The following is a 23,299-nucleotide window of genomic DNA, read 5'->3' on the forward strand; positions in this document are numbered from 1 at the left end:
GAATAATTATTGCATGTCCAATTTTTGTGCGATTCTTCTGCCCATTACTTTCTATGGGATCACGTAGCATGGGATTATCATACAGTTGTGTTGTGTTCTTATTGCAGGTTGGGGGGAAAAAAAATCAGGAAATGCGGAGCAGAGAAAACGCAGGATAAAAACTAGTTTTTTTCCATATGCATGGAAAGCTGTCAGTTTTTCGCTGACCAAAATCGCCCTCAGCGGTGTGAGTACAGCCTTAGTGGTCTGTCTACATACAGATTGTAAAAGTGCGCCCCCTAGGATGATAAAGACGTGTGTCAGAGTGGAGAATAGAACCAATTGGGTAAATTTACAATACATTTTTTTGCGCGTGAGTGAGAAAAATAGGAGCCCCATAATGTGACGGCTGTGATTAGTTCATCGAACGCTGCATTGATTGGCTGAGCCACAGCACTCAAGAACCAATTAGAGTCAGCACTTCCTGGAGGCTGGATTTATGAACCCTGAAGAAGGACCGTGGCAAGTAACGGATGTGTGGGGCTTCAAATCAAGCCGGTACATGCGGCTGTTACAAATAAAGTATTTGATTTAACTCCTTTGTGACCACTAGAGATGAGCGAACGTACTCGGTTCGGGTGTTTTTGCACTCGAGCACCGCTTTTTGCGAGTAACTGACTACTCGGACGAAAAGATTTGGGGGGCGCCGGGGATGAGCGGGGGGGGGGGGGGGGTCGCAGAGGGGGGGCGGGGGGGGGGGGGAGAGCTCTCCCCTGTTCCCCACTGCTACCCCCCGCTCTACCATGCCGCCCCCCGAATCTTTTCGTCCGAGTAGTCAGTTACTCGCAAAAAGCAGTGCTCGAGTGCAAAAACACCCGAACCGAGTACGCTCGCTCATCTCTAGTGACCACCGATACTCCTTTTAGGGTGACTACTCACTAAAGTTCTTTTTCACTGCGAAATTTGCAGCGTTTTTTTTTCTGCAGGGGTCTATGGGACTTGTAATGTTGAAGTCGCTATTGCGCAAAATCGCAATTTACCGCAAAATCGTGATTTTAACATTACAAGTCCCATAGACCCCTGCAGAAAAAAAAACCGCAGCGAATTTCACAGTGGAAAAAAACTGTAGTGGGTAGTCACCCTTACTGTGATCACTAATGGGCTTTAAACCTGCACATACATCTTTTTAAGGCGGCGGTTCGGTTGACTACTAATAGCCAGGCTCCTGCTCTAACAGCCAGGAACAGCAAACTCCAGATCCTGGCAGTTTATTCCCTTACATTCTGAAATAATAGACTCTGCAGCATGTTTCACCCATCAGCACCATAGTGCGATCACAAGGTACCAATAGGTTTCCATGTCAGCAGAAAGCCTGAGAAAGCCTGCCATGTAGCTCAGCCTATTAGGCCCTGCCTCCTATAAAATCTAATAGGCTGCTGTCATAGGCTTCGTAGAATGCACTACATAAGTAATGCAGTGTACTGTTCTAGCAACTGAACCATCACATCTATGAATGCTCTTCAGGGACTATTAAATAGTGTTCATATAAATGTAAATAAAGTTTAAATTTATCGCCACAAAAATCCATTTTAAACGGATTAGATACCCCCCCCCCCCAAAAAAAAAACAACGGATAGGTATAACAACGTTTGTAACAAGCCAACCAATGAATATTTTATTTGTCACACTTGGTGAATGTCATAAAAATAATTTTAAAAAGTAATGCCAGAATTGTCTTTTTTTTTTTTCGCCTCCCAAAAAATGTACTAAAACGCCGAAGTCCTCAAACCGGTAGGAATAAGAGCTATAAGTTATCCCTCCAGAAACAAGACCTCACAGAGCTCCACTGCCAGAAAGATGAACATGGGTCTTAGTATACGGCGATACAGATTGAATTCTTTTTATTGAAAAAGGTTTTTTTTTAATTGTGCTAAAGTAGTGAAAAAAAAAATCTATATAAACTTGGTACTTTAGTAATCGTGCTGATCCAGAGTAGAAAGTAAGGACCGTTGCACAAGACCGAATTTGCATTGCGGAATCCGCAAGCGTCGCCCGCACTGATGATCCGCGGTGTAATAGAACATTGGCTATGTGCGCTCACATGGGTGGACAGGGATTGTGATTTCCGTTCACAGAAATTAAATCGCAGCATCTTTTATTTTCTTGTAGATTCCGCACAAACGTCCCGGAAAGGTCGCGGATTCTGTGTCATCGCCTAGCAACGGTGCGGGGGAAAAATAAAATCCCCTGGTCAAACAGGTTAACGGAACCGAACAACACCGAATGGACCCTGTTGACTATAATGGGGTCCGTTCAGTTTCTGCCCAGCTGACCAGCATGAAGCACTTTTTCTTCGGGCATTTTGTGCTGGATCTGTGATGAAACCTCTGAACGGAGATTCCAGCGCAGATGTGAAGGCAGCCTGCGGGTGCATTCACACGAACGTATATCGGCTCGGTTTTCACGCCGAGCCGATATACGTTGTCCTCGTGTGCAGAGGGGGGAGGATAGAAGAGCCAGGAGCAGGAACTGTGCTCCCGCCCCCTCTCTGCCTCCTCTCCGCCCCTCTGCACTATTTGCAATGGGGAGAGGCGGGACGGGGGTGGGGCTAATTCCTGTACCTTAGCCCCACCCCCGTCCTGCCTCCTCTCATTGCAAATAGTGAAGAGGGGCGGAGAGGAGGCAGAGAGGGGGCGGGAGCTCAGTTCCTGGCCCTGGCTCTTCCATCCTCCCCCCTCTGCACACGAGGACAACGTATATCGGCTCGGCGTATAAACCGAGCCGATATACGTTCGTGTGAATGCACCCTAAGGCTGGGTTCACACAGGGCGGATTTGCTGTGGAAATTCCGTAATTCTGAATTTCACGGCGGCGAATCCGCCTGTGGCTGCTAATCCCGCGATTAGCGAGCCATGTGGATGAGATTTGTGAAAAATCTCATCCACACTGGACAGCCAATCCGTCGCGGCAAAGCTTCCGTTGCGGCCGTGCTCTCCTCTATGGGTAAGTGCTGCGGGTTTTAAAGCAGCGCTTTCCCGGCGGACATCTCGCTGTTTTTCGCTGTGGCCAAACCGCGAGATTTCCGAAGGGATTCAGCCATGTGAGAACCCAGCCTAAATATCGCAGCAGACTGCGTTTTTGTTCCAGTCCAAAAAAAACTGAAGCAAAACGTCAAGCATTCCGTTTTTGTTTTTTTTTAAAGCCCATTAAAATCACTGGAGAGAAAACAAATCAGTTTATTTCAGTTTCTGAACAGAGAAACGAAAATGGAAAAGTGAGATAAAAGTAAGTGAACATTTTTCTTGCAAAATATGGTGGTTGAGGACTGGGAAGGCAATAAAGAGGACATTTGTTGTGACATAATCTTGCTTTTGAAGATGACACAAAGTACTGAGAAGTCGTTCATTGAAAGCCGATTTATGGGCCGGCCCACCTCCCTGAGACGAGGTGCCCCACATGTTATGACACCCCAGCTAGCCTATCCCATGAGTTCTCAAAAGAAGACACCATTGGAAAAAAAACGATTTATTCTAAACACAAAAAGTTACAAAAAGGAAGAATTAAACAGTAACTTCACTCTTCCTTCTTCAGCCTCATTTACGTAGGTCGTGACACGGACTCTGAAAATACAAATACACATGGCTTCATTCTTATATTGCATATAAATCCTATAGATCCAGATTTCATCTGGTTGGTTGAGAACATTGGTGTAACTCATGTGTTGTACTGTGATACCCTGAGACTGCAAACTAATTGCAGCGTTGGTTCCATAGTAATGAATGAAACCAAAACCATATACACCTACTGTACTGAAGGTGCTTCTTACTTCAGGTGGTAAAGGTGCAGGAAGATTCTTCCTTTATGTGTAACATGTGCCTGATCCCCTCCGGGGAGTGTCTATAAGGTGTGCAGAGATAGAAGTCACATCCAGACACCGATACTTGAGGAGTTTTATATGCCCCCTCTACCACATAAGAAGACACCAGTATTATACCATGTGGTATGTAGAAACCCTCTTAAGGACTTTTCATTGGGACCCAAAAGCTTCAAGTTGGAGGCATTCATAATTCGATTTTTACCTTCTGGCCGGGGTTTCTTTTCCAGGGTTACTTGTAAAGACCTGAAAACAGGATTCAGTCCAAGCTCAGAGACAGAACAATTGTCTTCTGTTGATCACATGGAGACTAATAAGGTCTCCATTTGAGCAGTTGTCCATTCCGAGAATAACATAGTTGACCATGTTATTCTCTCTAACACAAATGATGGAAATGAATAGAAAGCTGCTCAATCAGAAACCTTATTGGTGACCATTTGGGCAATGACAGTCTATGGTTCTCGAAAAGGAGAATACCTAGAAGGTGTGTGAGCAAACGATACCCTTCCTGACCCACATCAGAAGCCAGAAACCTACTGCACACTGATGCCCAAAACAGCTGTCTGTGTATGGTTATTCTGGCTTTGACTTACAGTTCTCAGTCATTGTTATAAGGTTTGTTTAAAAAGTCTGACATTGACTTGCAGGAATGTTGCCTTCCAATAGGTGGCACTGCAGCAGTATTGTTCCATCTTCCCATATGCATTAGTCCATGGTCCTGCCATGATGTTTCATCTGAATCTTGTTTTCAAGAGATTTATGGATAACCCCTGGACTGAACCCAGAGATGTAGTAAAAGATGAAATGTAAATGGCCTCCTACACCTCTGATTCCCCTTAATAGCAAAACAGTGACCTTTGTTGATAAAGAAATAAAGACAACTCACCTATAATAGGGAAAGGCTGATACACAGGTCATACATCATCCTGGTAAAAGACATGAATTATTAGTATTTCCTTTTAGATTCTCTCATCTAGTCTACTTTAACCTTATTGTATTTAATAAGAAAAAACTATTTTCCAGAGTCTAAGCAGGTAAAAGAAGGGATCATTACTCAGACGCATTTACATCTCTGGTATAATATCTGATGCTCAGTAGTGTTATAGGATACCAGAATCATGAGATCTAGCATACCCGGTACCCAAACAGCACCCGACAGAACAATGACTATAATGGTTTCTGTCAGGTTCCGGCCATGCTGTAAACATTTTCTGCAATGAAACAGCGCAGTCCGCCGTACTGTTAGGTCCCGAATTTTGTACCAGATCGGCACTGAAAGCTCCAAATAGATCCTCAGACGCAGATGTGAATATGACCTTATTACATACAGTGTCATGGACCTTCTCTCCTTATCCGGGAGTTATTTACTTTGTACAGATGTACTATGTCCTCTACAGCAGGGCATCATAATCTTCTAGATGTTCTAATATAAACAGCTCTGTCAGTGGTTCTCCTACTACGATACATGGATATGCTATCACTTAGGGACCAATGGGGTCTGACTACTTGCACCCCCACAAACTTTCAAATGGAGGGGTGGCTGATTTCTCCTGCACCATTGTACTCCTGGCTTCCTACCACAGTGTCATCCACTTAAACCTGTTATCACTTTGTTCTCTAGATAAGAGGTTTTCCAAGACATTAGACCCAACCAGTGACAATGTTATTGCATACCCCAAGTATATGCTCTGTTAGGTAAAACAACAAGGAGATCACTATTAAGATAAAGGTGGTGCTATAGTCTTCATGAAGACATCAGACTATATGAAAGAAGCAGACAGACAGCTAACAGACACCGGATACTACAGCAGACTGGATCAAGACCCGACTCAACAATATGTGAGGGAATTGAGAAGGGTCATCAGAAGCCTGTCTGTGGGCTCCACAAAACGTTTGGACTTGATACTGGAGAGCCCCAGAGTTGGTGTATTCTACATGCTTCTAAAACTACACAAAGCTGGCAACCCAGGGAGGCCAATTATCTCAGTTGTGGGAACCCTCACTGAAAAAAATCTCAGGACGGGTAGAAGGTGTCCTGAAAACAATGGTGAAGAATACAACCATCTACTTGCAGGACACTACAGACCTACTGAACAAACTGTCAGCCATAGGTCGTCTCCCCTGTGGTGCCATCCTGGCCACCATGGATGTGGAATCCTCATTCTCCCACACAAAGACGGACTGACCACCTGCCAGACACACCTTGAGTCCAATGGATCAGTGTTACAACTCACAAGACACATCCTCACACACAATTATTTCTCCTTTGTCAAAGAGCTATTCCTGCAACTCACCGGGACTGCCATGGGCAGTAAAATGGCACCGCAATATGCCAACCTTTTCATGGCAAATCTGGAGAGCGACTTTCTGGCCTCCTGCTCCAGCAAACCATTGGCCTACCTCCGCTACATTGATGACATCATAATTATCTGGACCAACACCGAACAAGAACTAATAAAATTCCGTGAGAGATTCAATGCATTCCCCCCGACCATAAACCTGACATTAAGCTACTCGTATACAGAAATCTACTTTTTGGACACCACCATAAAAATTTCAAACAACTCAATACAGACATCCCTCTATCGAAAACCAATTGTTTGGCCCACATACCTCAGATGGGACAGTTCCCATCCTAAACACATCTAAAAGTCCATCGTCCACAGCTAGGTCATCAGATAAAACCAGATCTGCTCCAACCCAACAGACAGAGAGGAACATTTATGCCATCATAAAAATACATTTATAAATCAGGGCTACCATCCAACCTCAATTGATGACCAAATCACCAGAGCCACCAGGATACCCAGAAATCAGCTGCTCGGATACAAAGGGAAGGAAGAAAACAATCGTGTACCTCTAGTAGTGACCTACAATCCGCAGCTGGAGGTACTAAGGAAAACCACAAAGAAACTCCACCATACCTACACAAGGATGACCGTCTGAAAACCATACTCCCGGACCCTCTGCTTCTGTGTTACAAGCAACCTTCAAATTTGAGGAACTTTATAATGAGGAGTGCATTGCCCTCTTACACACAAAAAGGAACTTATCCCTATAATGTAAGGAGCTGCAAGACCTGCTCACATATACTGACTGCGGACAGGATACGGATCCCCAACACACAGCAGGACTATAAGACCCCTGGGACATTCACATGTTCCACGTCTGATGTGGTGTACCTGATCCTGTGCAGTAAATGTCCTGTTGGGGCCTTTATGTTGGGGAAACAGGAGAGAAACTGAAAGCGAGGATGGGATGTCATCGCCACAGAATTAAAGAAAGAAAGACAGAATTGCCTGCGGCAGAGCTTTTCTCTAGTCACGGACACAACATAGAACATATGTGAGTTACAATATTAAAAGGCAAATCTCTACGTCACAGGAGAATCTAGGAGTGCAAATTTATTACTACCTTTGACATTCTCTGAATGGAATGAATATCGGAGGGGGTTGTCTACACCAGTGAAGAATATGAAAAATCTGTAGCAAAGATAACACAGCTGGCCTGGTGACCACCTAACACAAATTCAGAGACCATAAAACTTTTACATCCATTATCAGCGAACTACTTACATATTTATTCCTCTACCCATCTTGTACTGGTATTATTTTAAGTGCAAATTAATCACTTCATGTCTGTGCTTTTTCATACTGTTATGGCATTGATTTAAGTGCAAATGAATCACACCAGGTCTGTGCCTGTTCATTTGTATGTATAAATGCATGTTTCTTGAGATCTACTCCATGAACCTGAGAAACAACCCCGAGTAGGTCCGAAAGCTTGCTATAACATCATGTATTTTTGTTAGCCATTGAAATGTATTATATCTACAAGATTACTTGGTTTCTCTTGCTGAGAACAATCACACTAAGTTATGCTATAACACTAAAAGTTGGAAATACTCCTGAACTGCACTACTTGTACGCTATGAATGATATACAGCTTATTTACTACTATGATATACTCACATCCAAGTCATCCAGGTCGTCCATACTAGGAGGTGCTCCCTTCTCCTTCACGTTGTTGATCATCTGAGGAACAAAATATTAATCCATTAATTTTCAGTGCTGTGTATACATTTATCTTGTAAATTTGAGGTTTTGTTCAGATTGTAGTGTAAAGAATCCTAAGAGATCCCATTGCATGAATGAGATCCAGCAGAATGGAACCTAAACACCAGTGTGACACAGTCTTACAAGGTCATGCAATGTAATCAGGCCCTGTATTTGCCCTGCAGGTGCAGTGACTAGGATGTCCAGGCAGGGCGGCAGCCCCACAGGCAGTAAATAGTAGCAGGAATCATAGGACAGTGCTACCCCCATCGGCAACAGGAGACACTGACCTCTTCTCCAGTCCTCCAGCTCCCCCTATGGGGGAGGGCGACATAAGCTGGACACTTTCAGGGACAGGTAGATGGTACATGAGAGGGACACCGTGATGTAAGTGGGGACTAACACATGAGAAGGACATTTATGAGTGAGGGTGGAGAGAGAAACATGACAGGACACTGTGGTGTGTGAAGATGGGGAACATGATGGGACATTGTGTGGTGAGCGGGGAAAGGGTAGAACATGAGCGGACACCGCATGAGTGGGGGTGGGGGGTGGAAAGAATGCTGTGTGAGCTACTGGTAGATATACAAATGGGAAGATAGAACAATACCTCTGCAACGTCACCTATTGGAAGGCAGCATTCCATGTCTGACTTTTTAAAACAAGTCTTATAACAATGACTGTGAATTGTAAGCCAAAGCCAAAAACCATACACAGACAGCTGTTTCGGGCATAGAGGCCTATTGACGTGGCTCAAGAAGGGTATCGTTTCTCCTTTAAGAGAGCAGCTAGAAAGTGTGTGAGGAGACATACGGCCATCCATGCTCCTCTTGGAAATACGTGCTTTCTGTAGGGAAAAATGATACCCTTCCTGACCCATGTCATAGGTCTCACACTAGCCAAGCCAGAAACCTACTGCACACTGATGAGGGGCAAACACCCCGAAATAGCTGTCTGTGTATGGTTACTCTTGTTTTGGCTTAAAATTCCCGGACACTGTTATACGGTTTGATTAAAAATTCAGAGATTGACTAGCAGGAATGCTGCCTTCCAATAGGTGGCACTGCAGAGGTATTGTTTCATCTTCTAATTTTCATATTTCCTAGAGTAGCATGGGTGGCCTTATAAGTCTCATGACATCTTCTAGGCGATCTCCCTAAGAAGAAACGATACCCTTCCTGATCTGCTAGGAAATTAAATGGATAAATGGAGCTTAAGGTCCAATGTCCACTCGAATCTTTGATTTGCAAATCAAAGCCGTCTATAGGGTTGCATTAGCGTCCGCAAACTATTTAAAAGCATGCGGATGCCATTTTCTGTCGGCATGCAAACCGGGCGCTGCGGGAGAAAGTCACAGCATGCTCCATTTTGGCCGCGGATATTGTGGGACGGCTGCCATTGAAGTCAATGGAAGCCGTCGTATCCATAGCTGTCATTTTGGCTGTGCAGCGGATCCACGGGAAAGCAGAACATTAAAAAAAAGCACTATGCATGCGTCCGGCACGTCGCCGCCACGTCCGGACGCATCTGCCGTGCTGAAGAAAAAAGATCCGGCTGGCGCAGAGGAGAGCCGGGTAGGTGAGAAAACGTTTTTTTCTCCCACTGCGCGGATACGGCTGGATTCCACTACCGGATTCAGCAGTGGAATCCATGCGTGCAAGTGGACATTGGGCCCAAGCGTGCGGATTTTCCACAACATTTGCACATCAAAAGCTGCAACAAAATCCACACCGGCGAGGCTCAGTAGAGGATGCTGTATGGCAGTGTGCACTTTTGGTACTGGCAGTGAGCGTTCAGTACTACGAGGTGAGAGAAGATTTGGAGTCAAAGTCGGTACCACCGATTGTGCAGATTTTGATGTGGAAGTGTTGCAGATTTTTCTGCCACGTGTGAACATAACCTAAGGGTATATTAACATGCAGTGGAAAATCTGCACCAAAAGCCGCATTAAACTCTGCACCATTTGGGCGTATTTTGACACGGATCCACAGCAGACTTCACCCCTTTAATTGAAATCCAAATCAAAAGGTACAGAATTTGATATGGATTTGCACTTAAATCCACTGCACAGAGTCTGCCACGTGTGAACATACCCTTCATGGAGGCGTGCTCAAGGTTAGTGCCTAGGTGTAAATACTGTAATAGGTGTAATAACATGCTGGATATATGACTTACATCCATATAATGTTCTGTTAACGCCATTTCTGCTTCCTCTTCTGTATCCCAGTCTCTCCAGTTGTCAAAGTCTACAAACAACCAGCCAGGCTACAGACAGAAGACCATAAACCAGTTATTAGACAATAGTAATGCATGTTACATCTCCCCATATATCTATGGCAGTATGTGCAAAGGGAAAAATTGGAAAGAATTCAATTTCGGATAAATATAGTGTGATGAGCGGCACAATGATACAACTTAGGGCAAAAACATCACAGCTGTGCATGAATGGGGTTTTCAAACTCTGTGCTATAGCGTGCGAGTTTGAAAAAAAAAACTGTGGGAAGATAGATCTGGCGGGCGAGAATACCGCTAATGAAAATGAAACCATAGAAATCCATGGTTTCGTTATGTCCTGTTATGCGGCCACATAACGGCACACAATCACGCTCGAGTGAAGAAGCCCTTAGTATGATGCCACTAGTCCTGGTTCCAAGGTTCAGGCGAATCTCAAACTACCACCATCACATAATTATTAATCAGATACCACCTTCTGATTGTCCTTGGTTAGTCTTGGCCAAGCCACTTTCTCCTTCCACTTCCTGAGGAAGCAAGTAATGGACCGGTCGGAACGTCTTTCTCTGGAATCCTAAATGTAGAAATATTGGTCACTAAACATTGCTTACAATGGGGTGGATTAAGGCCGATGGGGCCTTTGGGCTAAAAATGTTATAGGAAACAATTCTGTGTAAAGGTTTTCAACGGGAGTGGAAAAAATGCTCCAAGCTAAGAATTTTTTTCAAATATCGACTGCGTCTGATTGACTCCAAATTTATTCTGAATCAGGACAACGACCCCAAATATACAGCCAATGTCATTAAGAACTATCTTCAGTGTAAGGAAGAACAGGGAGTCCTGGAAGTGTTGATATGGCTCCCCAGAGCCCTGACCTCAGCATCATCCAGTCTGCTTGGGATTACATGAAGGGACAGAAGGATTTGAGCAAGCCGACATCCACAGAAGATCTATGGTTCTCCAAGACGTTTGGAACAACCTCCCTGACAAATTCTTTAAAAAATTGTGTGCAAGTGTACCTAGATGAATTGATGCTCTTTTGAAGACAAAGGATGGTCACACCAAATATTCAGTTGATCTTTATTTCTTTTTTGGTCATTCACTTTTTGTTCATTGACCAAAAAACTATTAACACTATTTTTTTAAAGCATTCTTACTGATACCTGCCTAATACGTAAACACGACCCCATAGCAGCCGCACATAGGAGACACATGGCCCTCTCCACTGAAGCCTATGGCAGATATGGTAGCATTTAACCCAGAAACTCTCTTAGGCCTTAGTCAGACGGGCGTTTTTAGCCGCGATTTGCGCATGCGCATGCGTCCGGCGATTTTTTAAAACCATTGCTTTGCAATGGTATCGGACACATGAGCGCTTTTTATGCGCTTGTCCGATAAATTATAGAACAAAAAAAAAAATTAAAAAATCGCAGATCGCACCTATCTGCGATCTGCGATTCCTGTTCTCTTCTGTATATGCGCTCAATGGGGCCGGCGGCAGCAGCGCCGACCCCATTGAGAACATATAGAAGACAAATCATTCTTCTCTGCCACAGCTGTAACAGCTGTGGCAGAGAAGAACGATGTTTGCCCATTGAATTCAATGGAGCGGCAATACAGCCGCTCCATTGAAAGCAATGGGATGCCGGCGTGCGCGGGGTGAATTGTCGGGAAGGGGTTAAATATATAAGCCCTTCCCTGCAATTCATCCTAAAATGTGTTAAAATAAAAAAAAATTGTATACTCACCTTTCCGCTGCAGCCGGAGTCCAGCCGCGGCCGCTGTCAGTTCTCCTGAACTGCTTCTTGGCACTATTCAGCCGGCGGGGCTTTAAAATCGCCGCCTGCTGAATGATCTGCCACTGATTGGTCACAGCCCTGACCAATCAGAGGCTGAAAACACTCACACACCCATTCATGAATTCATGAATGGGTGAGTGACTGCTGCCTCTCAGCGCTGAGCCAATCAGGGGGCAGGTCTGACTCACATCCATTCATGAATTCATGAATGGGTGTGAGTGAGGCATGCCTCTGATTGGCTCAGCGCTGAGCCAATCAGGGGGCAGGTCTGACTCACACCCCCTGCAGGACGGCCGCGCGGAGCTCCGGCTGCCGGCAGAAGGTGAGTATATAATTTTTTTTTATTTTAACACATTTTAGGATGGATTGCAGGTAAGGGCTTATATATTTAAGCCCTTACCGACAATTCATCCCGGGCTCGCCCGCAGCGCATTGCTTTCAATGGAGACGGCTGTATTGCCGTCTCCATTGAATGCAATGCGCTGGACAGCTCCGGCCCATTTCTAATGAAACGCGGCTAGGAGCAGATTTTCGGGCGATTTGCGGGCGACTTGCGCGCACCGGTCACGCGATTTGCGGATGCGCATCCGTCATGCGATCCGCAAATCGCGCGAAAAATCGCCCGTCTGACTAAGGCCTTAGGAGAGTCTATACAAAGTCTTAAAGGGAGAGGCATTTTGAATCCTCAAGTTAGATACAAGGTATCATAGAGGAATGAATAATAAAACTGATTTATTGTATATATATTAAAATCCAGCTTAAGAACATTTTTTTTGCTGCGTTGAGGCATTAGTCTGGGTTCTCACAGGGTGGATTTGCCACGGAAATTCCATCTCGGGATAACCCAGATATGAGGACGAGATTCGTCAATAATCTTGTTCACACGGGATGGCGAATCTGGCAGAAGCAGTTGTGGCTGCGCTCTCCTCTATGAGAGCGCCAACTGCAATGGAAAAGCATGCGGCCAAGCTGCTTCAAAACCCGCGGCTAAGTGCCCCGGGTTTTGAAGCTGCGCTTTCCTGGCGGAAATCTCGCATTTTTTTTCGCTGCGGCAAAACTGCGAGATTTCCACCGGGAATATGTCCCGTGTGACCCCAGCCTTATGATCTTATCTTCTACTCAGAGGGAGGTTGTTGTCAACTAGCCCATTACATCAACAAGGCTTTATCTTATATTGTATCAAATGTGGTAAATAAGCTTTCTATAGGCATGCAAGAACATGGCAAATTGCAGACTATTTCAAAAAGATGCTTCGGTAAGGCTGCCTGTCCACGGGCGTTGCTGCATTGCGTTATCCGCGGAAAGTGCAGCTATGCAAAGCGCAGCCCCCTGTCCATGAGCGGAGAATCATAGTGATTCTCGGCTTGCAGGATTCAAATCGTGTCATGCCGTGATTCTCCGCAGTGAGCCTATCTGTCAGATAGGCTCACAGCAGAGAACTGACAGTTCTCTCCCCTGCTCCCGGGTAGCTGAGTATCGCTAGCAATACTCCGCAACGCCCGTGGACAGGCAGCCTAGAGGAGATGTGGTATCCATGTGTAAGTGGAGGGGAGTGACACAGCTGGTCAACATTAAGAACCAAAGATATTCAGCTGTTTTTAATCTTTTAAAACCATTGTATTTCCTTGTTTAGTCAGCTTTAACAAAGGCAGAAGTTGCTGGCGAAACGCGTCACTGCGTCCAAGCGGTTTTATCTATGTGTCTTGTGCTCTAAATATGAATTTCTAATAAAGAAAGAAGTTGTGCGAAGAAGCTGGCAACTCGAAAAAAAAGGTTTGGTGCCGTGTTAGCCAGTAGAACAATGTGTGATTGTTCCCAGTAAGAGAAACCAAGTAATCTTGTAGATATGATACCTTTTAATGCCTAACAAAAATACATGATGTTACGGCGAGCTTTCGAGGATATCTCACCCCCTTTGTCAGGCTTTTTTTTAAACTTCGTTTTATTAACATATTACTAAACAGTTATTACAATCAATTTCGAGTAGTGCATTTCTTATTTGTTCTGTATCTTACATCATAGTTTTCCAGTACAACATCATTTGTAGTAGTTAACATTTAAAACAAAATAAAAGAAAAAGTAAAACCTTTTGATATGCTTGGTTCATTGTGTATGTTTATTTATTTATTCCTTATAGAGATGAGTGAACCTACTCATTTCGAGTAATTACTCGATCGAGCACCGCGATTTTCGAGTACTTCCGTACTCGGGTGAAAAGATTCGGGGGGCCCCGGGGGGCGAGGGAAAGGCGTGGCGGAGCGGGGGGTAGCAGCGGGGAACAGGGGGGAGCCCTCTCTCTCTCCCTCTCCCCCCCACTCCCTGCTGCAACCCCCACTCACCCACGGCGCCCCCCGAATCTTTTCACCCGAGTACGGAAGTACTCGAAAATCGCGGCGCTTGGGTGAAAAAGGGGCGTGGCCGAGTAGGTTCACTCATCTCTAATTCCTTATTTATTGAACTGAACTTTATTCTACTTATAGTGTGTTGTGCGAGTTTGTCCATAAACCCCATATTTTCTCAAATTTATCCGGGCATCCTCTGTGTTGATATATTACTTTTTCGTATAGAATTATTGTGTTACCCATTCTCATCCATTATGAGACGGAGGGCGGTCTTGTTGCCATCAATCTCATAGCCACCGTCTTCCTAGCTATAAATAGTGTCTCCCTGATAAATATTTTGTCATAGTGGGTCCATGCTTCTTCATCTATCAGCCCTAATATCGCCATTTTGGGATTTAGCTCCAGAGGGACTGGTAGTAGTCCAGAAATAAAGGTGGTAACTTCTTCCCAGAAGGTTTTAACATAAGTACACTCCCACATTAAATGCCAGAAGTCAGCGTTTGTCTGGTGGCACCTATGGCAAGATGTTGTATTGGTTCTGCCCATTTTGTTGAGACGGACTGGTGTTAAATATGCTCGGTGTATTATATATAATTGAATGAGTTTGTTGTTAAAGGGGTTGTCCCACGAAAGCAAGTGGGGTTCAGCACTTCTGTATGGCCATATTATTGCACTTTGTAATGTACATTGTGCATTAATTATGAGCCATACAGAAGTTATTCACTTACCTGTTCCGTTGCTAGCGTCCTCGTCTCCATGGTGCCGTCTAATTTTCAGCGTCTAATCGCCGGATTAGACGCGCTTGCGCAGTCCGGTCTTCTTCTTTTCTGAATGGGGCCGCTCGTGCCGGAGAGCGGCTCCTTGTAGCTGTGCCCCGTCACGTGCCGATTCCAGCCAATCAGGAGGCTGGAATCGGCAATGGACCGCACAGAAGCCCTGCGGTCCACCGAGGGTGAAGATCCCGGCGGCCATCTTCACAAGGTAAGTAAGAAGTCACCGGAGCGCGGGGATTCAGGTAAGCACTATCCGGTTTTCTTTTTTAACCCCTGCATCGGGTTTGTCTCACGCCGAACGGGGGGGCTATTGAAAAAAAAAAAAACCCGTTTCGGCGCGGGACAACCCCTTTAATTGCTGGTGATACTAGTAGATGTGACCCCATTGCTTCTTGCTAATCTTCTGTTGTCAGTGTGGGAATGTCGTTTTTCCATTTATCGTATACTGACAATGGTTCATGGTCCATTTTGGCTGATAGCAGATGTGTATATAGCAATGATATCAGTCCTCTGGGTCCTTGTGTCTTAAGGATCCCCACTATTGGGTATTTAGATATTCTAATGACGTTTGATGGAAATTGAGCATTCATAGCGTGTCTCAACTGAAAATATCTAAAAATTTGTAATTCTGGGGTTTGTAACCTCTCCCGTAGTTGCATGTAGGATAACATTATGTTATCCTTGTATACATCACCCAATATCTCTACCCCCAGTGCCTTCCAATATCCAATGTCTTGCAGTGTCTGTATCGATGTCAGGGTGGGGTTTCCCCATAAAGGTGTATTAGTCATTATATCGGTATATTGTTGATTCTTTTTGGCCATTTGCCATATTGATAATGCTAGTTTATGCAATGCAATAAGTTTTGATGATTTAGTATTTTCTGGATGTTCCAAAAAGCCAATCAAGTTTTGTCCCGCCACCTCGCTGGCCAAATAATGATCAGTCAGTGGTATTTCTTTAGCAAATCAAGATCGGAGGTTTCTCAGCTGTCCCGCTAAATAATATAGCTTAGGGTGAAGTCACAAGAAAGTATATCGGCTCGGTTTTCACGCCGAGCCGATACACGTTGTCCTCGTGTGCAGGGGGGGAGGATGGAAGAGCCAGGAGCAGAAACTGAGCTCCCGGCCCCCTCTCCTCCCCTCTGCACTATTTGTAATGGGAAGAGGTGGGGCGGGGCTAAGTTTCGAGAATTAGCCCCGCCCCACCTCTCCCCATTGCAAATAGTGCAGAGGGGCGGAGAGGAAGCAGAGAGGGGGGCGGGAGCTCAGTTCCTGCACTTGGCTCTTCCATCCTCCCCCCCCCCTGCACACGAGGACAACGTATATCGGCTCGGCGTGAAAACAGAGCCGATATACGTTCGTGTGACTTCACCCTTAAAGTCAGATAGTGCTATTCCAGCTTGTTGTTTGGATCTTTGTAGACTAGTGAGTTTTAGTTTAGATCTGGACGGACCTCATATAAATCTAATAATCAGGGAGAATTTTTCTGGGACTTTGACCGAGGTGTGTTGTAAAGAGTATAGGCATTTAGGTTGGTTTACCATCTTGACCAGATTTATGTGGCCAGCTACCGAGAGAGGCAATCCAGACCAGATTTTAACCTTAGCATTTATTAGATCGTATAATAGGTCTATATTTTCCTTTATTGTGTTTTCATGATCTTGTACTGTTTATTCCCAAATATTTAAATTTGGATACTTCTATTAGTCCACTGGTAAGCACACCAGGGATTGTGATTGGGTTTCGGGATGTATACATTATGGCTGATTTGGACCAATTTATATATAGTCCAGAGTATTGGGAGAAGAGATTTATTATCTCGAGGGCTTGTGGGAATGAATCTTCGGCCCCTTTGTCAGGCTTATGAATGAATTTATTTAGATCAAGAGGAGTGTGTTCCCCTCCCCTCTGCATCTGTATGTTATAATTATGTGCCATCTAAGCTAGTTTCATTCAATAGCCTGACGAAGGGGGTGAGGTATCCCTGAAAGCTTGCTTTAACATCATGTATTTTTGTTAGCCATTAAAAGGTATCATATCTACAAGATTACTTGGTTTCTCTCACTGAGAACAATCACACGAAGCTGGCAACTTATCCTTTTTCTTGAAGTATATTCTCTGCTGCTTGGACTTGCAGCTAGCCAAGGCTCTACACATGCTTTCAGCAGACTAGTGGAAGGATTGCCCTGTTGCATTTAGGCAAGCTGCTTGTTTTTGTATTTAGAAGTACCAATGTCTCCTTACCTTGGATTGTATTCTGTCATACACCACAATCTCATTATACATCTGAATGTTATCCTCATTTAGACAGCTGTGCAGAAAAACAAGAGGAGAAAAGGCTCCGGTTACTCCAATGATTCTAGTTTTATGAAGAATGCATTGACCCCACTCCACAATCACTACTATACACCACAGGCACTGCTTGCATTGGATATTGTGGCCAATTAACTGGAATGTCTATAGGGAACCGGTTGACCATCTTTTTAAACAATATCGAATACCCACCTGAAAGTGACCTTATAGTCGTCTATGTCCACCTTAACATCCCGGCTATTCTCAACGCAGAACTCCAGATACACGTACCTTGCCCGGTCATACCAAAGGACTTTAGCAGGTTGCCTTGAAATAAAGAACATGCAAAATACAAGGTTTTAACATAAATACTTTCATGTACAGTTTACTCTGACATTAGTCTTGTGGAAAATGTCAATACGGGAGGTCAGTAACGGTAGGGTGACGGTTCAGGGGAAACAAGAAGGGGAACTGCAATCTTAAGACTTACGGTGTAATAGAGGGGGGAAGACCTGTACACCCTCTTACTGCTGAATATTGGGTAGCTAATGCACTGTAAGTTGGCCAGACACTGGTATGATCCACTTATTTTGTTCCATATATATATATATATATATATATAGTGTTTATTATAGGCTGCAGGTGGCTGCTACGTCTGCTGAACCGCTACATAGATTGCTGCTGAGAAGAAGTGTGTTGACATATGAAGCCGGAGTAAGTTTTGCAACATCTGGAGAACTTCATGTCTGCCTCTCTCCAGTGTCCAGCTGCCAGTTTGCTCACCTTTAAATTGAAGGATCTGTGACAACTTCCTTAGACCTCCTCTACACAAGCGCATTTACGCACGTAATGCACAGAAAATAGTACCCATTGACTTCAATGGGTTCATTCACATGCGCATATTTTTCTGCACTTTTTGGTCATGCAATAAAAACGAAGCATGCTCAATTTTTTTTGCGCATTTGTGCACCAAAAATCCCCAAAGAAGTCAGTGGGCATGCAAAATACACTAGGAGGTGCATGAAACACTGCTTAATTGTGCAACAAAAAGAGCACAACCGGAACTCATTAGACTAAATAGCCATTTTAATCTATGCATGTTTTTTTGCCGTGCACAAATGCTCATGCCTTGTGTGCGCAAATCATACAGTAAAATACGCCAATGCACATGCAAAAAAAGCATTGTCTGATCTGCTAAAACGATACGCTCATGTGCGCGCAACTATGTATATACACGTGTGAATTGGGCCATACTGTGAGTGTTTTCTCCTGTTCTGCAAATGCAAGACATCTCAAGCACGGACAGGTCACAACTTGCTTTGTCGTCGCCCAGTTGGAGGCCTTTTGCTACACTTTGCCAGCCGAGTGCCCAGGCCCACTATGTGCGGTATAGCCTGCAGTACCAGTGTTGCAGTTTCCACAATTACAGCGGGCCGTCAGTTGAGACTCTGCTAGCAGGCCCTTCAGTGAAAGACCCAGCTGATCCCTCGGGGAACCCTTTTGGTAACACACTATCACTTCCACCACATATAAAAATCACTCCTCTTTAACCCTTTGCAATCCAATTTTGGATTCAGGGTTTCCTAAGGGGAGGGGGGGGGGGTTCTTTTTCTGCCATTATACAATGGCACCATCTGCTGGCTAGAGCCAGTACTGCGTATGGGACATGCTGGAGAGGCCCCTGACAACAGAGTGGCCAGTAATCTACAGTAAGAATACCCTGCTGGACGTCTTCCGACATCGGAGCTGTACAGCCTTCAATCAGAATGTCTTTAGACGTCAGACAGTGGATTGGAAAGGATTAAATGTGGATGAACAGCCATATTTTTTATGCCATATCATGAAAACAAACTCTCGTTTAAGAAGCTGATCCTGTGTCCATTAGAAGTATCAGAAAATTAGACTTTATTAAACACAGCGCTCTCCTCCGAAGTCTTCAGCTGTCAGCGCACTCCTTCACCCGCTACCCGGCAGCCTGTACTGAGCACAGCGCCACTGATCTCATCCGCATCACCTGACCAGCGGCACTGAGTTCACTAGAGGCTGGCGGGTGATGACAGTGCGGACAGCCAAAGACTTCAGAGCGCTGTGTCTTCTAAAATCAGCTGCAAGTACGCAGTCAAATGGTTTGGGATGATGAAATAGAATTTCTACCGTTGACCTTCTGCAGCATTTCTGCCTCAGTGTTAACAGATCTTAAATGTAACTAAGCGTGAAAAAAACAAACTTTTAATATGTCATGTTAATTTGTTAACAGATTCGATCGGTGGGGCCAGATTAGCGCTTCTGCCCCTTCACTTTAGCGATCGCTGGGGATCTCAGCATTCGGATCCCTGCGAGCTGAAATTCCACAACAATGTACAGTATAATATAAGTAAATTGGGTCTCAACAAGCCCCTTTTTCGTCCAGTGCAAGAAATCCGAAATGGAAAATAAACACACTGTAGACTTTCAAATCTGCAGCACGCTGTGTCACGGAAGAGCAATGAACTTTCACTATAGATTTCATTCAATTAGTAGCATTTACACTGAAATCTGCAATGAAGTCACATGTGGATTTACTCCGCCATGTGTGATCATACCCTAAAAGCACTCAGTGCACATGACTCCCGATATTTAACACATATGCTAGAAAAAGTTCCTTCTGTATACAATAAACATATCCATAGGGCACCCTTGACCCGATAGAGCGCCCTTTTCCCCTCCGATGAGCCAGTATACCTTTTTTTTCAAATGTATAGAAAAGTGATCCTAAATAGGAGGGCTACTGCAAAAAAAAAAAAGAGGAAACCGTGCAGTAAACGTTTTTTTGTTATAGTGGGACCGTATAGATGACGTATACTGCTATATATGGCCCTATGGGTGACGCATCTCACTGGGATACATCAGAGTTGCATGTTGTGAGCATCTACCTAAGACGGAAGGCGCTGCGTCTACAGAGCCAGACGCAGTCGGGAAGAGCAGCATTCCTCCGGCACTGAGGACCTAACACTCTGGCATTGAGTAATATTTCTAATATCTTCCCTCTGATCTGGTGTAGCTTGTATAAAGCATTGCTGCGGCCCGGCCTGACTATAACACAGCGTATATAATGCTAACTTCTTGCAGTCTTTCCTTAATTTACCTCATGATATTCCTATGAAATCCACGTAGGGCTCTTCGGGAAGATGGATCAGCTCCTGTGGTAGATGAGGGACTACAAGCACTTCTGTGACTACAACCGGTATCACTCCCAAGTCTGACTATTTTTAGGAACAGCTGCTGTTCGCCCTATCTCTCCCCTCCCCTTTGGAAACATTAGAAGGGTCTGTCAGTGTAGTAGGAAGACTCTACTGTCTTCTAGAGTATTCCTCAAGCCGGCCGTGTGCTGTACTACACCGACATCCAGGGTAAATATCCTGGTAGTGCTTTATAGGTGCTTTATAATTGTTTATAGTAACTAGGATTTAATATCAGATGTATCTGGATATTCCAGGATATTAGCTTGTTAGGTTCACCTCTGATGGTACAACTTACGCCATAAATGACAGTCTTAGGCGGGGACTCACATACAGGATGCCATTTGCGGAACCCACAATCGGCGTCCGCGGCAAACTCAGGCATTAAAAGGCATGAACTTTTGCATTTTTTTTTTCTTACTCGCGGATTTGAATTGCGTATTCCGCGAGTGGAAGAAAAATCACAGCATTCTCTATTTTGCTGCAGACTACGAGTCCATGGAGACCGCCAGACCTGTAGCCCATATGCAAGTAACATTGTGTATGGGCTGCGGGTACCTGTGTCATTGCTTAGCAATGGCGCAGGCAATACAAACATTGAAAAAAGAAATGTACTGTGCATGACCAATTGCGAGCTGCTGCAGCCATTCGCAATACAGAAAAATCAGGTACAAAGGGTGATCGGGCTAGCTCGCAACCGGAATCTGCTGCAGGCCTCCCACATGCGGAATTCAACCTATTTGAGCCCAGCCTTAGGCGTAAGTACAATTGCGCATGCCTCAGCACAACGTTCTTGCATTATGAGCGAAGTATTGCACTGTACCACATCCTGTAGCTCTTAAAGGTACTTATTTCCAGCCTCCATTAACAAGCCCAGTTGTGCCATCAATAAGTGGTTCGCCTCCTACAGAGCTGCATTAGTAGTTTGTTGTTCTCTGATTGCAGCCTGCTGGGTGGTATTTGTTGCTCTTTGCCCACATCCTCCACCAATTGTGAGGGGATCAGTTTGGGATTGCCTTTGTTGAAGCAAAAGGTCATGTGTCTTCTACAAAAACATGCAATCTAGCAGCCAGGAATGTGGTTTAACTGACGCTTTGTCAGACTTTTATTCAGTACAATTGCACAACAAAATGAACAGAAACAAAAAACCTTGTGCAGCGTCCGAGGAGCGGGGCCCGCAGCCGAGGAGAAGGCAGGGTAGATGAGGATTATGTCACGGTGGCTCTACCATCTCCTCCCCGGGGGTAGCTCGGGACCCGTCCAAGTTACTGCTTGGGGAAACCACAGGAAAAAGCAACTGGAACTTACCTTGAGTCTCTTTTGTCACTCGTGACGCCAGCGTTCCGTCCTCTGTGGTAAAACTGGATGTTGTAATAAAACAGTCCATACACACAGAGAAAACTTTCATGGACAAGCCGGGAACAGTTGTTAATGTCCGTTTACTTTGTCTCCAACAAAGTTCCAACAAAACCAGTAAATTGGCACATATTACACTTCTAGAAGGTGGTGTGACAGGGAGGACTTCTCAGCGTTAGCCAGACAATCCACAGTCTTAGTTATCTGTGTGATCTTGCTCCCGGCGACTCTATTTCTCTCCAACTCTCTACCGGTCAACACTCACGCTGCAGGTGCCTTTCTCCCTCTCTCCTCCTCGGTGATATAATAGTAGCACTGGTACATTCTGGGTAGAGTAGACCCAGGCCCAGCTGAAGGATGTCGCTCAGCCTCTTCCATCCTCCACACACAGACTGATCAGTGTCTGTAGTGTGGCTCTCTCAGACTCTGACAAAACTATTACTACTCACTTGCATCCACATATATCAAACATAGTCACATGACAAGCAACCAGATACATTTTCCAGACATAACCCAGATATTATCCCATTCAGTGCTGCAGAAGTGCAATACACACTACAGGTAAGACACTGACAAGACCGTTACACGACACAAACATATAACATTATGGAGGGACTCTACTAACTGTGGGCCACTACACTTGTGTCTGGCTCTAATTATTATATGAAGATTCCTCTCTATCACTTCACAAAAGTCACTGGGTTTTAGCAACCTTAGGCCTTCTGTACAGGGGCGGGTTGGACCCCGCATGTGTGATTCCCCCTGCATACCTGTCCGCTGTCTTTTTTTCTCTGCTGCGGACGTACCGGACATCGCTTCGGTCCGATTGCGCAGTAGGCGCTGGCGCTAGGCAATGACGCGGATCCCACAATACTTCTGCAGTGCCTGCACAGAATCGCAGCATGCCACGATTTGTACTCCGCGAGCGGAAAATCGCAATCAATTTCTACTCGTGGAGATGAAATCCTGTACTTCCATAGCATGCTATAGGGTGGTATTTGCTATGAAATCCGAAGGCGGATGCAAATCTGCCCGTGTGCAGGAGGCCATACTCACAGTCCATAGCCCACACAGAGTGGCATTTCTGTCTCCCCCAGGTTGAACAACTCCCTGTACTCTGAGCTGCTCTTAAATATCCACCCACTGGATTAATTAGCCAGCAGATGGACAGTCCCTATTACCACACATAGGTGAGGAATCTAGGGGAAATATACCTTCCCTCTCTGACCACACCTGCAGTTTTGTTACAGTCCCCACAAGGGACTTGAAGTGGCGATCATTTGAACTATATGCTTCAGCATCACAGTGCTTGGTACTTTTCAATGTTGCCTATTAAACCCTGCCACAGGCATGGCTTAATAAGGATTTATGTGTGTC

At 44.9% G+C, this 23,299-nt stretch overlaps 1 protein-coding gene across 3 annotated transcripts; it reads right to left on the reverse strand.

The window, feature by feature from the left end:
• Positions 1–3,488: 3,488 nt before the first annotated feature.
• Positions 3,489–20,581, reverse strand: PTGES3L (prostaglandin E synthase 3 like). 3 transcript variants are annotated; one of them, XM_066586561.1, is made up of 9 exons: positions 20,473–20,581; positions 17,640–17,675; positions 17,301–17,367; positions 10,616–10,714; positions 10,084–10,173; positions 7,825–7,887; positions 7,036–7,094; positions 4,740–4,779; positions 3,489–3,599 (listed from the first exon to the last, which is right to left on the reverse strand). In XM_066586561.1, the coding sequence occupies exons 1-8, from the start codon at positions 20,475–20,477 to the stop codon at positions 4,740–4,742; spliced, it is 459 nt and encodes a 152-aa protein (XP_066442658.1). In that variant the 5' UTR covers positions 20,478–20,581; the 3' UTR covers positions 3,489–3,599. The 3 variants fall into 3 exon arrangements, with proteins under 3 accessions (XP_066442658.1, XP_066442657.1, XP_066442659.1); XM_066586560.1 differs by having other exon boundaries at positions 17,562–17,675; XM_066586562.1 differs by lacking the exon at positions 7,036–7,094 and having other exon boundaries at positions 17,562–17,675.
• Between the last annotated feature and the right edge of the window lie 2,718 nt (positions 20,582–23,299).

The sequence above is a fragment of the Eleutherodactylus coqui genome, chromosome 13 (genome assembly GCF_035609145.1).
Source record: "Eleutherodactylus coqui strain aEleCoq1 chromosome 13, aEleCoq1.hap1, whole genome shotgun sequence".
NCBI lineage: Eukaryota > Metazoa > Chordata > Amphibia > Anura > Eleutherodactylidae > Eleutherodactylus > Eleutherodactylus coqui.

Coding starts and splice junctions, on each gene's coding strand:
- PTGES3L (XM_066586560.1), bottom strand. Junction 10,174..10,615: donor TAACCAAGGACAATCAGAAG/GTGGTATCTGAT, acceptor TTCTGTCTGTAG/CCTGGCTGGTTGTTTGTAGA. Junction 4,780..7,035: donor CATTTACTGCACAGGATCAG/GTACACCACATC, acceptor GTCTTTTACCAG/GATGATGTATGACCTGTGTA.